Raw genomic sequence first — 16899 nt, 5'->3', positions numbered from 1 at the left:
GCAGCTGCCCTCATTGTAACTCCACTCCGTGAATGCATCACACTCCTGCTCTTAAGCCATTGCACTGGTTCCCAATCTCCTACCGGATTCAGTACAAACTTGCAACAGTCCATAATCTGTTGATCAACATCACCTCTCCTTGGATTTCCTTACCATTAAAGATATACACGCCGTAACAATCACTCAGAGCTGCATCCCAAGGTCTCCTCACCTCGAGACCTGTGAACAGGCTTTTCCACTGCTAGTCCAACTCTCCCGAACACACTCCCAGCACACAAGGAACTTGAAGGAACTTAAAACCCATCTATTTAAGATGGAATTTGAAGTGAATTCATCTTTTGATGATTCCTGTCTGGAATGTCCCCAATTAGTCTTGATTGTTCAGTGTTTCATTTATTCCATTGTTATCGTTTTTATTCTGGATGTGTAAAACATATCCCTGCCCTGAACTTTGGAAGGGCAGGTTATACATTGTTTAAATAAAATAAAAATAAAATATTTTTATCCACTGCAGGGATAAAATACATAAGATCAGTGTCTATGAATTCTGATTCATGAAAATGACTTAACCCTTACTGACTGACTGGCGTACAGAGGAATGCAAAGGATCCAGCCCTGCCTGTAAGTTTTATCAGGGTTCAATCATTTTAATCCATACCCAAGATTCTTCTCCCAGGTCAGGACTAGGTTAAAAGGCTTCCAAATCCTAAAAAGCACAAAAGGGTCCCATAGGCTGAAGAACAGAAGAAAAAGTGACAAACCAAAAGGGACAAGACAGCAAACATGTGCAATCAACTTTTTTTTTATTATCTCTTGGTAACAAAACAGAAGTATCTCATTTGCCAGGAAGGATGATCCCATCGTACTGCAAAAGAAGAGAGGCAATTTCACCCAAATTATAAAGAAAAGGTTTTTTTTAACTGCTTAATACACACACAGGAGGGTAGTAGTTAAGGACAAATAAGGAAGCTAACAACCAGCCCTGGCATAAAATTTTCCACATTGCAAGGGTACATTAGCTGCACAGGAAGTTTTTTGTATCAAGGGGATTAGCTAATAGCCTTTTCTACATGCACCTTACATGTGATGAGTGCTATTAGCTATGCGCTTGATTGGACATGCTAATCTCCGTTTGCATCGGAGTTATGGATGCGCATCCAATCGTGTGTTGAGCCATAGCGTACTGTATTGCATTGGCCTGACAGAATGGGAAAAAAAGCATTATAGGCCTAATTTTAAAAGACCAGTGCATGTTAAAACTGGAGATACGCGTGTGGCTGGGCCACGCGTGCAATTTCAAAGGGCCGCAGCCACACGCGTATCTCCTGGTACATGCCGAAGACCGGCTTGACAAAGGGGTGCGCTGGGGGTGGGGTCTGGGCAGGGCGGGACAGCGCCATTAGGCACTGTCCTGCTGAAGTGCACACCGGCAGCCGGCCAGCCTGCACAACCTACTACTGCTCCAGAGGGGTGGATAGGGGAAAGGGAAGTAGATTAGCTAAGCAGTTTAGAACTGGGGAAAGGCCATATCGCGTCACCACGTGCTTCTTAGAAAGTTTACTCCCCTTACGCATCAAGGGTGTAGTGTGATCCTATTTCCTAGATCCTATTAATAGTCTTGCTGCAGCATTTTAAGTGACATGCTGGAAGACCCAAGTAGTACTTACAGAAGTCAAGACTTGACAAGATTAGAGTTTATGCCATAATGTTAACCCTTTAAGTTTAGTAATTACATGAACACAATATATCTATAGCTCCTATAGCACTAGCCTGGGTAATTTTATTGCACTGCACAGTGTAGAACAGTTCTCTTTGTAGCTGCCTTTCAACTCCCTGGCTGGAAAAGCATGTCAAAGGATACTCCTAGTTTAATGTGACAAATATACTCCCAAACTATCCAGGATTAATCAAATTTCTGTATCAGGTAGCTTTGATAAATAAGCAAATCCTGATTCAGGTGTTTGGTGTAGCTAAAAATATATCAAAAAATGCATTACTGCTCGAAAATGTACGTAGTATAAAGGGAAATTGGTTCTTACCTGCTAATTTTCGTTCCTGTAGTACCACAGATCAGTCCAGACTCCTGGGTTATGCCTCCCGTCCAGCAGATGGAGACAATGTTTCCTGACACTGCTACTTAACCACATGTGTAACCTGCAGTTCCTCAGTATTAATCTATACCCAAGCCAATCAAAACAAAATTGGAAACATAAGAACATAAGAAATTGCCATGCTGGGACAGACCAAGGGTCCATCAAGCCCAGCATCCTGTTTCCAACAGAGGCCAAAAACCAGGCCACAAGAACCTGGCAATTAACCAAACACTAAGAAGATCTCATGCTACTGATGCAATTAATAGCAGTGGCTATATTCCCTAAGTATAATTGATTAATAGCCATTAATGGACTTCTCCTCCAAGAACTTATCCAAACCTTTTTTGAACCCAGCTACACTAACTGCACTAACCACATCCTCTGGCAACAAATTCCAGAGCTTAATTGTGCGTTGAGTGAAAAAGAATTTTCTCTGATTAGTCTTAAATGTGTTACTTGCTAACTTCATGGAATGGCCCCTAGTCCTTCTATTATTCGAAAGTGTAAATAACCGAGTCACATCTACTCGTTCAAGACCTCTCATGATCTTAAAGACCTCTATCATATCCCCCCTCAGCCGTCTCTTCTCCAAGCTGAACAGCCCTAACCTCTTCAGCCTTTCCTCATAGGGGAGCTGTTCCATCCCCTTTATCATTTTGGTTGTCCTTCTCTGTACCTTCTCCATCGCAATTATATCTTTTTTGAGATGCAGCGACCAGAATTGTACACAGTATTCAAGGTGCGGTCTCACCATGGAGCGACAGAGGCATTATGACATTTTCCGTTCTATTAACCATTCCCTTCCTAATAATTCCTAACATTCTGTTTGCTTTGACTGCCGCAGCACACTGAGCCGACGATTTTAAAGTATTATCCACTATGATGCCCAGATCTTTTTCCTGGGTGGTAGCTCCTAATATGGAACCCAACATCGTGTAACATCTCAACTTTCAAAAAAAACTTACAAAATGAAAATATGAAAATTCTCTGCTATATAAAAACTGAATGAGGGGATGACTCTCCCCCTCAGAATATGCAGATTCTGGACTGATTCGTGGAATTACAGGAACGGAAATTAGCAGGTAAGAACCAATTTCCTTTTCCCTGTACGAACCTGATCAGTCCAGACTCCTGGGATGTACCAAAGCTCCCTAGACGAGGTGGTACCTGGAGAATCCCACTAACAGAACACTTTCCAAAAGATGGGGAGCCCGTATGGCCCACATCCAGCAATAGTGTCTAGCAAAAGTACATAGTGACTTCCAAGTCACTGCTCTGCAAATCTCTTGGGGAGAAGTCAACTAAGCCTCCGCCCATGAGGCCACCTGATAATGTGCAGAATGAGTACATAACCCCTCCAGAACCAGCTGATCTCGAAGAACGTAGATGGAACCTATAGCCTCTTTAAGCCAACAAGCAATGGTAGCCTTAAAAGCATGAAAACGCCTCTGGGCCCCTCCACAGAACAAAAAGGTGATCTGACCTCTTAAAGTCATTCGTTACTTTGAGGTAATTCAATAAAACTGACATCTAACAACCTGAGCTCCCTCACACAAGGAGTAGACGCGTCCAGCCTGGGAAAGGCTGGAAGCTCCATAGTCTGATTTATGTGGAACGCGGACACCACTTGGTAAAAAGGAAGGGACGGTCCTCAAAGAAACTCCCAACTGTGAAATCTGAAGGATTGGATCACGAAACGACAGTGCCTGCAATTCAGACATCCTTCTAGAAGAACATATGGCCATCAGAAAAAACACCTTCAGAGTCAAGTCCTTCACAGTCGCTCTCCGGAGCAGTTCAAAAGGAGCCTCACAGAAGAGATAAAATGTCAGTGAGACTGACGACCTGAGAGGGTGAACTTTGTTGGCGGTACACCAGGACTCAAAAACCTTCCAAACTCATACACAGGAAAGATTAGTAGACTTTCTCCTGCCTTGCAATAATGTAGTAATAACTGCCTCTGGATAACCCCTTCATCTTAACAGTCGCCTCTCAAAAGCCATGCCACTAGACAAAAGCGAGCAGCCTGGTCAGAAAATATGGGTCTCTGCCAGAGAAGGCCTTCCAGATGACCCAATTGAATTGGTTCGGCTACAGCCAAATTGATCAGATCTGCTAACCATGGACAGTGAGGCCACACGTGCCACCAAGACCACTTCTCCCCGATGCTTTTCTATGCGACGCAATACCTTTCCCACGAGTGGCCAAGGAGGAAAGAGTAGCACACCTCTCGGCCAAGTGAGTACCAGCATATCGACCCCCTCAGCCCCATGCTCTCGCCTCAGACTGAAAAACCGAAATGCTTTGGCATTCCGATGAGTCGCCATTAAGTCTACAGAGGAATAAGACGAGTGAGGTTATCAAATTTGTGGATGATACAAAATTATTCAGAGTAGTTAAATCACAAGCGGATTGTGATACATTACAGGAGGACCTTGCAAGACTGGAAGACTGGGCATCCAAATGGCAGATGAAATTTAATGTGGACAAGGACAAGGTGATGCATATAGGGAAAAATAACCCTTGCTGTAGTTACACAATGTTAGGTTCCATATTAGGAGCTACCACCCAGGAAAAAGATCTAGGCATCATAGTGGATAATACTTTAAAATAGTCGGCTCAGTGTGCTGCAGCAGTCAAAAAAGCAAAGAGAATAAGAACATAAGAACATAAGAAAATGCCATACTGGGTCAGACCAAGGGTCATTCAAGCCCAGCATCCTGTTTCCAACAGTGGCCAATCCAGGCCATAAGAACCTGGCAAGTACCCAAAAACTAAGTCTATTCCATGTTACCATTGCTAATGGCAGTGGCTATTCTCTAAGTGAACTTAATAGCAGGTAATGGACTTCTCCTCCAAGAACTTATCCAATCCTTTTTTAAACACAGCTACACTAACTGCACGAACCACATTCTCTGGCAACAAATTCCAGAGTTTAATTGTGCGTTGAGTAAAAAGAACTTTCTCCGATTAGTTTTAAATGTGCCCCATGCTAACTTCATAGAGTGCCCCCTAGTCTTTCTACTATCCGAAAGAGTAAATAACCGATTCACATCTACCCGTTCTAGACCTCTCATGATTTTAAACACCTCTATCATATCCCCCCTCAGAATGTTAGGAATTAGGAAGGGAATAGTTAATAGAACAGAAAATGTCATAATGCCTCTGTATCGCTCCATGGTGAGACCGCACCTTGAATACTGTGTACAATTCTGGTCGCCGCATCTCAAAAAAGATATAATTGTGATGGAGAAGGTACAAAGAAGGGCAACCAAAATGATAAAGGGGATGGAACAGCTTCCCTATGAGGAAAGGCTGAAGAGGTTAAGGCTGTTCACAACTTGAAGAGACGGCTGAGGGGGGATATGATCGAGGTCTTTAAGATCATGAAAGGTCTTGAACGAGTAGATATGACTCTGTTATTTAAACTTTCGAATAATAGAAGCACTAGGGGGCATTCCATGAAGTTAGCAAGTAGCACATTTAAGACTAATCGGAGAAAATGCTTTTTCACTCAACGCACAATAAAGCTCTGAAATTTGTTGCCAGAGGATGTGGTTAGTGCTGTAGTGTAGCTGGATTAAAAAAAGGTTTGGATAAGTTCTTGGAAGAGAAGTCCATTAATGGCTATTAATCAATTTTACTTAGGGAATAGCCACTGCTATTAATTGCATCAGTAGCATGGGATCTTCTTAGTGATTGGGTAATTGCCAGGTTCTTGTGGCCTGGTTTTGGCCTCTGTTGGAAACAGGATGCTGAGCTTGATGGACCCTTGGTCTGACACAGCATGGAAATTTCTTATGTTCTTATGTAGGAGCCCCACCGTTCGCAAATGAGCTGCATCGCTGACTCAGACAACTCCCACTCACCCGAATCTAATACTGTCCAACTCAAGAAATCTGCCTGAACGTTTTAGACCCCGGCTATGTGGGATGCTGTTAAACGCTCTAGGTGTTGCTCTGCCCAATGAATCAACTCCTGCGCCTCCCGGGCTACTCCTTGACTCTTGGTTCTGCCCTGATGATTGATATAAGCCACCGCATTGTCTGAGAGAACTCTCACTGACCAGCCTCTCACCAACAGAAGAAATTCCTGCAAGGCTAAGCAGACTGCTCTGGTCTCTAGTCTGATGATAGACCACAGACTCTTTCCTGGACCAGCCACCCTGAGCTGACTTGTGCTGACATACTGCTCCCCAACCAGAGACTGGCATCGGTAGTAACTATCACCCAATCCAGGATTTCTAGGTCCACACCCTGGAAGTTAGAAGCCACCAGGAAAGGCTCTGTGCAATGCCTTCGAGCTGTAACAGAAGCTGAAAATCCTCAGACCGGACTCCGAGACAAAAGTGTTCTCTGCAATGATCTCATGTGAGCAAAGGCCCATGATACTAACTAGGGTCTAGGCCACAGAGCCCAGAACCTGCAATTAATCCCATACATAACTGCAACAACCGCTGAACCTGCTCCTGCAGTTTCAGAACGCACTCCAAGAGGTACACCTTGCCGATTAGTGTCGAAACGAACCCCCAGATACTCCAGGTACTGTATTGGTGACAGACTACTCTTCGCCATATTCAACCCAACCAAGTGACTATAGCACTTCGAGAACCCGTTGAACTGACTGGTGACAAAGAAGCTCCAACTTTTCCCTGATAAGCCAGTCATCCAGATATGGATGCACCAGAATCCCCTCCTTCCAGAGTGCTGCCGCTGCCATCACCTTAATGAAGGTGCATGGTGCTGTGGCCAATCTGAAAGGAAGGGCCTGAAACTAAAAATGCCGTCCTAGAATCATGAATCACAGAAAGTGCTGCAAGGCTTGATGAACAGGGATGTGCAGATAGGCCTCTGTCAAATATAGGGATGCCAGAAACACCCCTCTGCAAACTGCTGCAGCTACGGACCTCAGGGTTTCCATTCTGAAATGCAGAACTTGAGTGCTGCCTTCACCTTCTTCAGATCTAAAATCGGGTGAAAAGTCCCCTCCTTTGGGACCACAAAATAAATGGAATATCGCCCCCTGCAAAGCTCTTCATGGGAAATCGGAACTACTGCCCCCAGGAGACGCAGCTGGTTTAACGTATCTCGAACTGCTACATGTTTCTCTAAGGAGCCGCACGAGGAGATTAGGAACAAATTGCTGACGGGTCGAGCAAATTCTAAAACTTAACCATCCCTTACCACACTGAGAACCCACTGATCCTGAGTGATATTGACCCACTCCTCGTAAATCACCACCAGGCGACCTCCTACAGCAGGAACGACAGTCGACCAGCCTCGCCTCATTGCGGGGATGTAATATTAGAGACACCACCCCTCGGCGGCATCCTGGAATGGTCTTCGAGCCCCACAAGAGGGTTGGCCTCCAGACTACCCCTGAAACGAGGACTGCCTTAGGGGCCCAGACACAGGTTTTGACGGCCAAGACCTCCTATCTAGCCAAAGACGAGAACATGTCCGGAAAAAAAAAAATCGCTTGCCCTTAGGCTTATCCTCTGGTAACCTGAGGACTATTATCCAAGAGACTGCATCAATTGTTCAAGGTCTTCACCAAATAAAAGCAGACCTTTAAAGGGTAGCGAGCCTAACTACGCCTTGGAAGAAACGTCCACCACCCAGTTTCATAGCCAGAGCAACCTTCTGATGGAAACCGCAGATGCCACAATGCGAGACAAGGTACGAACCAAATCATGTAGAGCATCCGCTCCATAAGCCACTGCCACCTCAATTCTTTCGGCCCTGTCTGCATCCTCACCAGAGGTTGGAAGGTTCTCTTGGGACTGTTGCACCCATTGGAGACATGCTCTTTGTATATAACTAGTACAAATAGCCACGCACAAGCCTAGGGCTGAGACCTCAAAAATTGAGGTAAACTTAACTTGCGATCCTGAAAATCTTTCAACGCTGCGGACCCTACCACTGGTGTGGTTGTTCTTTTCATAACCACCGATACTGCAGCATCGACCTTAGAAGAGCAAAGAATTCCAACACCTGTTCGGGTAACGGATAAAGCTGCACCATGGCCCTTCCCACCTTTAAACTGGAATCAGGAGAACCCCATTCCGCTTCCACCATTTTCTGCACCAACTTGTGATTCGGAAAGACCATGGGGGACTGCCGCATCCCATCAAGGACCAGATCCGCTCCATCCAAGTCACAATCCTCCTGCGGGATTTTTAACTCCAAGCTCCTGAAAAGGCCAGCAGCAAGGCGTCGAGCTCTTTCCTAAAAAGACGTACCACCTTTGGGTCATAATCCTCAGGCACTGGGATGGCCATAGTGTCCCCTGGATCTGCATCTCCGAAGACCAGATCTCCTGGGTCCGCCAGAACCCCCTGAACCTGAGACTCCTCCACCTCTACAGGAGCCTCGACGGTCATCTGAGTCACCCCCTTGGGAGGGCTCAGTTTCTCGGCGCGCGGGCGCGATCAGAGAGGCCCCATCAAGGGCGTTCAGACCTGCTGCGCGATGCGTGGCAAAACCCGCCATTTTGTCAAGCAGTGCAGCCGCGCCGATGCCAGAAGGGGGCCAGAATTCTCCTCCTCTCTCCCCCCAACGCTCTGTCTCGTGGCCGGAGTCCCCTGTCGCGGCAGTGGGGGGGGGGCTCCGGCTCGGGAAATTTAATTCAGGGGAATCTGTTTCTTTTCTTCTGCGTTTATTCTCGCGATGCATAGGGCCCTCAAGGCCGGGAAACGATGCTCTCCTCATCAGGGGTCCCCAGGGGTACCTCTTCCGAAGGGGGAAGATTAGACCAGCGGCAAGTCACTTGGAGAGAGCCTCCAAAGCCAAATGGCCCCTCAGGGCCCTTCCCCCCCAGGGAGGACACTTCTTCAGAGGACTCGGGGGACCCCTCCCCACCCCCGAGGGGGGCAGAGGTGGACAGGGCCCCGGTGCAGGGGGTAGCTCAGTCAGGGCTGACCTCGGAGGGAGACGACCCGAGGGTTTTAAATCTCTTCCGCCGGGACGAGTTGCCACCCCCTCATTCCTGCCATCCTGGGGGAGCTGGGCATTGATAACCCCCCGGTGGAGGCTAGGTGGGGTTCGGCCTCCATGGATCCGGTGTTACTGGGTTTGAGTGAACCCCCTACCACTTTCCCATTTCACTTCTCTTCAATGGACCTTCTATTTCGGGAATGGGATACACTGGATCTAGACCTCAAGGTCATGAAGGCCATGGACAAACTCTACCCCTTGCCAGAGGAGGCTCTGGAGATGTTGCAAGTGCCGAAGGCGGATGCTGCAGTCTCAGCAGTGACTAAGAGAAAGACTATCCCAGTCTCGGGTACCACCGTGTTGAAAGATGTGCAGGATCGCAAGTTGGAAATCCAATTGAAGAAGTTCTTCGAAGTCTCTGTTTATATACACTACCGTGGTCGCATTGTCGGAGAGCACTCTCACTGCCCGCCTTTGGAGCAAAGGCTGAAAGGCAAGCAAAGCCAAACGCACCGCCCTGGCTTCCAACCGATTGATAGACCAAGACGCCTCTACATTAGACTAGGAGCCTTGAGCTGCTTGACTCTGGCAAACTGCTCCCCAACCAGACAGTGGTCAGGACTATCCAATCCGGAATCTTCAAGGACATCCCTTTCCGAAGGTTGGGGGTGTGGAGCCACCATGACAGACGGTGAATCCAGTACTGCCTACTGTTTTTGTTGATATGTGAATAAGCTTCTATCATTCAGACAGCTATTCTTGTATTCAGATATTATGTTACATTTCTTCTGGTATGCTAATCTGTTTATCATGTTTGATTCACTGTTTACTTAATAAAAATCTTTATTACAAAAAAAAACAAAACAAATACAATATGGTTATTAAAATGTCACTGTGGAAAACCAAGATTTAAACGGAGGCTTGCTAACAGCAATTTATATCACACCCCCCCAGTAAGATTCTAGGTGGCTTCCAGCCTTACTTCAGTATAACACTTGCTGACAGCCAGCTAGCTGGAATGTTTCCACTTGTTCAGCTCAGACTAATGGTCACCCAAACTTTCTAAGTTATATTGTGTAGGTTTCCCAGTACTGCACAATGGCATCACAGTATAGTTACCTGCCTATACCCCCTCCTTCAATTGAAAGGAAAACTCACTCTTAGGCCACCTGAAAACTAACTAATCACCACTCTAATCAATCACAGACTGTGGGCTGAGCACGCCTACATCTGCTGGAGACAGAGTAATACAGACAGGCTGAGGGTGGCACTCTGGTATATAAGGCAGAGACTCAAAACTTTCTCTGTCTCCATCTGCTGGTGCGGAGGCAAAACCCAGGAGTCTGGACTGATTCGGGATCGGCTCTGAGACAATAACTCTCGAGTTTGTTTTTTTAAACAGAAAAAGGAAAGCTTTACTTCCCCGTCAAATGACAGCAGGCTCTGGGAGTCCTTCACAGGGCGAGTGAACTGGACCCCCAGCTGTCAGCAGGAATGAGCTAAGGAAAGGTCCCCAACCTGTGCTTGTCTGCCTCAGATACCAGGGGGGGATGGTCCCACCAGGACCTAGCAATCCCCTGGGAGGCAAGGACAAACTGCAGAAACCTCTCCTATAACTTTTTTTTTTTTTTGAAGACTGCAGGCTTTGTATCTCCACCATCTGCTGGAGACAGAAATACCTGGGGACTGCAGGTAGCACCTCGTGTTAAAGTGGCAGGGTCAGTAAAACTTTGTCTCCATCTGCTGAAGGGGAGGCAAAACCCAGGAGTTTGGACTGATCTGTGTACATACAGGGAACTGCCTTTTTTTTTTTTAACACTTTAATGAAAATTACCCCAATTGAGAGAGCCTACAACAAAAAAATATATATATATACATAGGCTGTCTCAGACAAAAAAAAAGTACCCAGAGCCTGCAGTTGACCAAGCAGTCTCATGAAGGGGATGGATCTGGACCACCATATTTTCACCCCTTGGGCACACATAAGGGTCATGAACCCCCGGCCTGACCATCTCAATCGGACAGGAAGAACCCATCAGGATTCAGAAAAAAAATAAACCCCCGAGAAGGCTCAAAAGGAAAAATAAAAATTGTCTCAGTCATAGAACTGCAGGTGGTCTGGACTGATCCGGGTACGTACAGGGAACTGCAGCTTTGCACCCATCTACCACCCACTGGAAACAGAAATACTGAGGAACTGCAGGAAGCACGTGTGGTTAAAAGTGTCAGTAAAACTCTCTGTCTCCATCTGCTGGAGAGGAGGCAAAAAACACAGGACTCTGGACTGATCTGGGTACGCACAGGGAACTTCTAAAAAATTAAGCTTTAAATCTTCGTTACAAATACAATACGGTTATTAAAATGTCACTGTGGAAAACCAAGATTGAAACGGAGGCTTGCTAACCCCAGTAAGATTCTAGGTGGCTTCCAGCCTTACTTCAGTATAACACTTGCTGACAGCCAGCTAGCTGGAATGTTCCCACTTGTTCAGCTCAGACTAATGGTCACCCAAACTTTCTAAGCTATACTGTGTAGGGGCCCAGTACAGTTACCTGCCTATACCCTCTCCCTCACCTATGGCTTTCTACTCCTTTATGTTTACCTTCTGCTGAAACCAGCGCATGGCTTCCTCTTTTCCAATTCTGTGCTTGGCTCCAATGCTGCCAGTCCTGCGTTTTTTGTCTGCAATGCTGAAGCCAGGCCTGCCCAGTACCTGTACAGGAGAACATATTTACCTCAAGGAATATAACCTGGACACAAGTTTACAATATTGAGTGAAACAGCCTTCATTCCCAAAGGGCCTGATGATTCTGCGCCAAGCCTTCTGGGAATGGGAGTCCATGGCACGCCGAAAAGAAAATCTGTAAGGTTAAAGGCAGACTTCTCCCCCATGCCTCATCCAAAATTGAAATTAAAGAGTCATCAACTATCAATAAAAAGTTTATCTTTTGGCAGAGAACCCAAAGTACAGCTACTTAAAAATTCTGATCTATCCAGATCACATTAAGTAATTGTTTTATGTGCTAAAAACGAGAATCTGAAGACCTGCCACCCCATACTACTTCCCAACAAGCTTTCACTATTAATATGAAGAAGTTACGTACCACATAGAAATCCAGGCCATAAATACCAATGCTGGGATCGTATTTGATCCCCAAATCAATGTGTTCCTGGATTCCAAAGCCAAAGTTACCAGTATCGGAAAAGTTGTTTTTCCTCAGCTCATATTCTCTCACCTGAAATTAAATATGAAGCATAATGTATCTTATGTCTTTCTCACCAAGGCCCAGCTCTTGGTACCTACAGTGGAACTCCCCTTTCCACTCTCTGCTGGAACCTTAAAGCAATCAAGGGCTCACCTTCAATCCTTTTTCTAAGATCTCCTCGGCTTTGGCCCCACGGACTGTGCAATGGACTGCAATCTTCTCATTTCTCCTGATGCCAAAGGATCTGACAGTATACCGAGCTGTGGAAACACAAGATGAATGATAAGCACCTGTAGTCAAGTCATCAATAGTTTCCATCTTACTACAAAGCCAAGGAGTCACCACAGTTATTAACCCTCTCCCCAGTGCGTGCGTACAAGGGCCAATCCATATTCCCTTTTCTAGGAAAGCGAGCTCATGGTTGGGAAGGAACATTGAGGCTTCGAGTCACAGAAACCATACTGAACCTCCACAACAAAATACAAAAAGCCACCCCTTACTTCCCCATCTGCCCTGTATATAACTTCCTTGCACAGTATTCTCCTTTTGTTTTTCCCCCTCCTCCCCTCTACCCAGTTCCCTCATCAGTTTCATTGTAAAGCCCTGTTGGCCAGTTTATGTTACATGGAAACCGATGTGATATTTGCTGAACGAATGTCGGTATATAAAAAACTTTAAATAAATAAATAAGTGGATTACTGTATATACAATGCTGCCTGGTGTCAGCACATGTTTGTGTAAATGCAACATGAAATATTTGTAGGAAGAAATATTGAATAAGACTTCACAATTTCTCCAGAACAAGCCAGAAAGGGACTTCAAACCACAACTGGGAATTGACAGCACTGCACCATTTTCCATCATCAATCGCTGCAGCTGTTCTATTACAATGCCCCCATGCTCCTTCAGCGAGTCTTTGGAAGAAGTTAACACAGAGGGCAACCAAATCTAAACTAACCTCTCCATCCCACAAATTTACCCCATTACCTTACCTTTGGAGAAGACAGGTGTCTGGCCAGTGAGCTGCTCCAAAACCTTAGCAGCACGAGTCAATCTATCACCACTTTCACCAACACAAATATTGAGACAGAGTTTACGGATACGCAGCTCACGCATTGGGTTCTCCTTCTCACTCTGATCCTGAAGGGTGAATTAGAACAGCGTCAAAATTGGATCTCCAATCAATATTCCCCTGCAACATAGGAATGAGCCAGTGCCTCAAATTCAGCACCAAAACTATTCTATCCCGTTTGGCAGATTTTTAGCCTACTAGTTCATAGAATACATTCCTAACCAGTAAAAACACCAGATTAAGTACTTTAATAAAGGACTAACCAATTCAAATACATAAAATGTAAAAAGTGTGGTTTGTTCTGAAAACTCTGAGCTACTGACCCTTCTTAAAGCCGGAGCGCGCAAAACTCCAGATCACAGCACCACCAATGAGGAAATTCCTTCACTGTGTCCAGGGAGGGACAATGTCTGCCAAGTTTGGCACCCCAATCATTTTTAAAAATTATGTGCCACAGAAACCAAAGATCAACCCACAATGTCAAGAACTCACAATCATATTCCGGGTAGAGACTCGCGTGGCATTCTCAATCAACTTCAGACCTATTTCAATTAATTTGTAACCTATCATTAAAATCATCAGATATCCCTGAAGATTGGAAGATGGCCAATGTAACCCCGATATTTAAAAAGGGACCCAGGGGTGAATCGGGAAGCTATAGACCAGTGAGCCTGACTTCAGTGCTGGGAAAAATCATGGAAACAGTTATAAAAAAAAAACACAAAACATTTAGAAAGACGGTTTAATGGGACACAGTCAACACGGATTTACCCAAGGGAAGTCTTGCCTAACAAATCTGCTTCATTTTTTTGAAGGAGTTAATAAACATGTGGATAAAGGTGAACCGGTAGATGTAGTGTATTTGGATTTTCAGAAGGCGTTTGACAAAGTCCCTCATGAGAGGCTTCTACGAAAACTAAAAAGTCATGGGATAGGAGGCGATGTCCTTTCGTGGATTACAAACTGGTTAAAAGACAGGAAACAGAGTAGGATTAAATGGTCAATTTTCTCAGTGGAAAAGGGTAAACAGTGGAGTGCCTCAGGGATCTGTACTTGGACCGGTGCTTTTCAATATATTTATAAACGATCTGGAAAGGGGTACAAGTGAGGTGATCAAATTTGCAGATGGCAGTAAATGATACAGAGTAGTTAAATTTCAAATGACTGATGACTTGCAGGATGATCTTGAAAGATTTGAAGACTGGGTTTCCAAATGGCAGAAGAAATTTAACGTGAACAAGTGCAAAGTGATGCATATAAGGAAACAATCTTTGCTGTAGTTATACAATGTTAGGTTCTATCTTAAGAGTTACCACCCAGGAAAGAGATCTAGGCATCAAAGTAGATAATTCATTGAAATTATCAACTCAGTGTGCTGTGGCGATCAAGGCGGCAAACAGAATGTTAGGAATTAAGAAGAGAATGGAAAACAAAACAAAGGATGTCATAATGCCTCTGTATCACGCCACAGTGAGACCACAGCTTGAATACTGTGTGCAATTCTGGTCACTGCATCTCAAAAATGATATAGGTGCACTGGAGAAGGTACAGAGAAGGGCAACCAAAATGATATGAGGCATGGAACAGCTCCCCTATGAGGAAAGAGTAAAGTAGTTAGGGCTGTTCAGCTTAGAGAAGAGACTGCTGAGGGGGGATATGATAGAGGTCTACAAAATCATTAAAGGACTAACAGATTAATGTAAATCGGTTATTTACTCTCAGATAATAGAAGGACCAGGGGGCACTCCATGAAGTTAGCAAGTAGCTCATTTAAAACAAATTGAAGAAAATTATTTCACTCAGCACATAGTTAAGCTCTGAATTCATTGCTAGAGGATGTGGTTACAGCAGTTAGTATAACTGGGTTTAAAAAAGGTTTAAGTTCCTAGAGGAAAAATGCATAAACTGCTATTAATTAATAAGCAATAGAAACTTGAAATTTATTGAATGTTTGGTTACTTGCCAGGTACTGGTGACTTGGATTGACCACTGTTGGCCACCGGGTTGATGAACCCTTAGTCTGACCCAATATGGCACATTAAAAAAAAAAGGAAATCCCAGCTTATCGCCTCAGGAGGAGCCGGTATGGAGCTCTGGTGCTTCAACCTATGGAAGCAGGCATTCCCCATCCTAACACTGCGAGCAGCTGAAAGTACAACACCCAGCCTGCCCTTCAGTATGAAAGCATTTATCGTGAAACCCGGGAAAACGTTACCCTGACGTCCGGGTCCAGCAGGTACCAACTTCCCCCAGGTTCTGCAATAAAGACTGCGACTGAAAGCACTGCCGTCGCGCGGGGCCCTCTCTCCTCCTCCCAAGTCCGGTGCTTCCGGGCGAGGGAGGGAGGGAGGCAGCGGACTCCACGGCATAAAAGCAAAAAGAAAGACACAAAGGTAGCAAGAGGGCAGGGTAAGGCCGAGTCGGCGGCCAGGCCCCTTCCCGCGGGCTGCGCCGCCCGCCACCGCTAGGCCTTAGCTGGGCCCGGAAAGCCAATCGACCTTTCGCCATTCCCCCCGGCGAGAGCCTTTCCCACGAGCCGGATGCAGACGGATTAGCGGCACGGCTCCTGCACCCCCGTCTCGCTACTCACCGCCATTGTGCAGGCCGGGAAGAGAGCGCGCGACTTCCGGATCCGGCTTTTAAAGCGCGCGACCGCGCCTGGCCGCGTCCCCGAGCTGCAGGAAAAGTCAGAGCTGAAAGCTTAACAAATACAACCAGACACAGACATAGATCGATCGATCTATCTATCGATATATATATATATATATATAAGATTACACCTTTTTATTGGAGAAATGTAGTGTTAATCCAATATATATATTAACACTACATTTCTCCAATAAAAAGGTGTAATCTTATATATAGGAAGAAAAGAGAAAGCACCGTGGCAGCAGCGCCACCTGCGGGCGCGGAAGAGAAAAGGCACCCGCAACCTGAGCTGCCCCTCCCGTCCACGCATTATAAATAATCTAATCTCCATTTCAGCAAGAAAATACACAAATTATTGGGCAATAAATTCACTGTAAGTGCTGGTAGAACGACTATTGAACCTTTATTTTTACCGGATTTGCACATCTCACTATGTGTGTAACATGGCCTGGAAACATCTGCTTTGTGAAGCGGACATCTCTCGGACGAGACTGTCTTATTTTTCTATTCTCGGAAACAGAAACCAGAAAGATGAATAAACCTCGGCGTTTCTTGTCCAATTCAAAGATCGGATAAAGCATTAGGCACACGTCCCTATCCTTGCAACTCAAACAGTGCGCACCCGTTCTACTGCTTTTCAGAACCAGGGCGCGGACAGCTCCTCCAACAAAAGCAGGTATGAGGGCATAACTGATAGCGACAGCTCACGTTTTTTATGTGCTCTAAAAATCAATAGTAACACTTCTTCAAAGAGGTATTTAGTCATTCCTTTACTAGTGATAACAGGGCTTACGTTCAGCCGAGTGATAGAGCTGCTGCCTTTAACCCTGATTTGTGTTCAGGTTCACAGCTGGATCGACTCATTTCCTCATGCTAGATATGCTTTTTAGGATTTTATGGGGAAACTGGCAAAAACTATCTTAAACTGCAAATAAATAATTTAA

The 16899-nt window shown here is 45.4% G+C and overlaps 1 protein-coding gene across 1 annotated transcript; it reads right to left on the bottom strand.

Annotated features, from left to right (window-relative positions):
• Window positions 1-786: 786 nt before the first annotated feature.
• RPL11 (ribosomal protein L11) lies at window positions 787-16033 on the bottom strand. Its single transcript, XM_029570884.1, has 6 exons — window positions 15897-16033; window positions 13227-13374; window positions 12388-12494; window positions 12133-12264; window positions 11631-11741; window positions 787-865 (listed from the first exon to the last, which is right to left on the bottom strand). The coding sequence occupies exons 1-6, from the start codon at window positions 15900-15902 to the stop codon at window positions 836-838; spliced, it is 534 nt and encodes a 177-aa protein (XP_029426744.1). The 5' UTR covers window positions 15903-16033; the 3' UTR covers window positions 787-835.
• Between the last annotated feature and the right edge of the window lie 866 nt (window positions 16034-16899).

The sequence above is a fragment of the Rhinatrema bivittatum genome, chromosome 11 (genome assembly GCF_901001135.1).
Source record: "Rhinatrema bivittatum chromosome 11, aRhiBiv1.1, whole genome shotgun sequence".
NCBI lineage: Eukaryota > Metazoa > Chordata > Amphibia > Gymnophiona > Rhinatrematidae > Rhinatrema > Rhinatrema bivittatum.
Note: the sequence above shows the minus strand (reverse complement) of the source record. Positions and strands in the feature narration are given on the sequence as shown.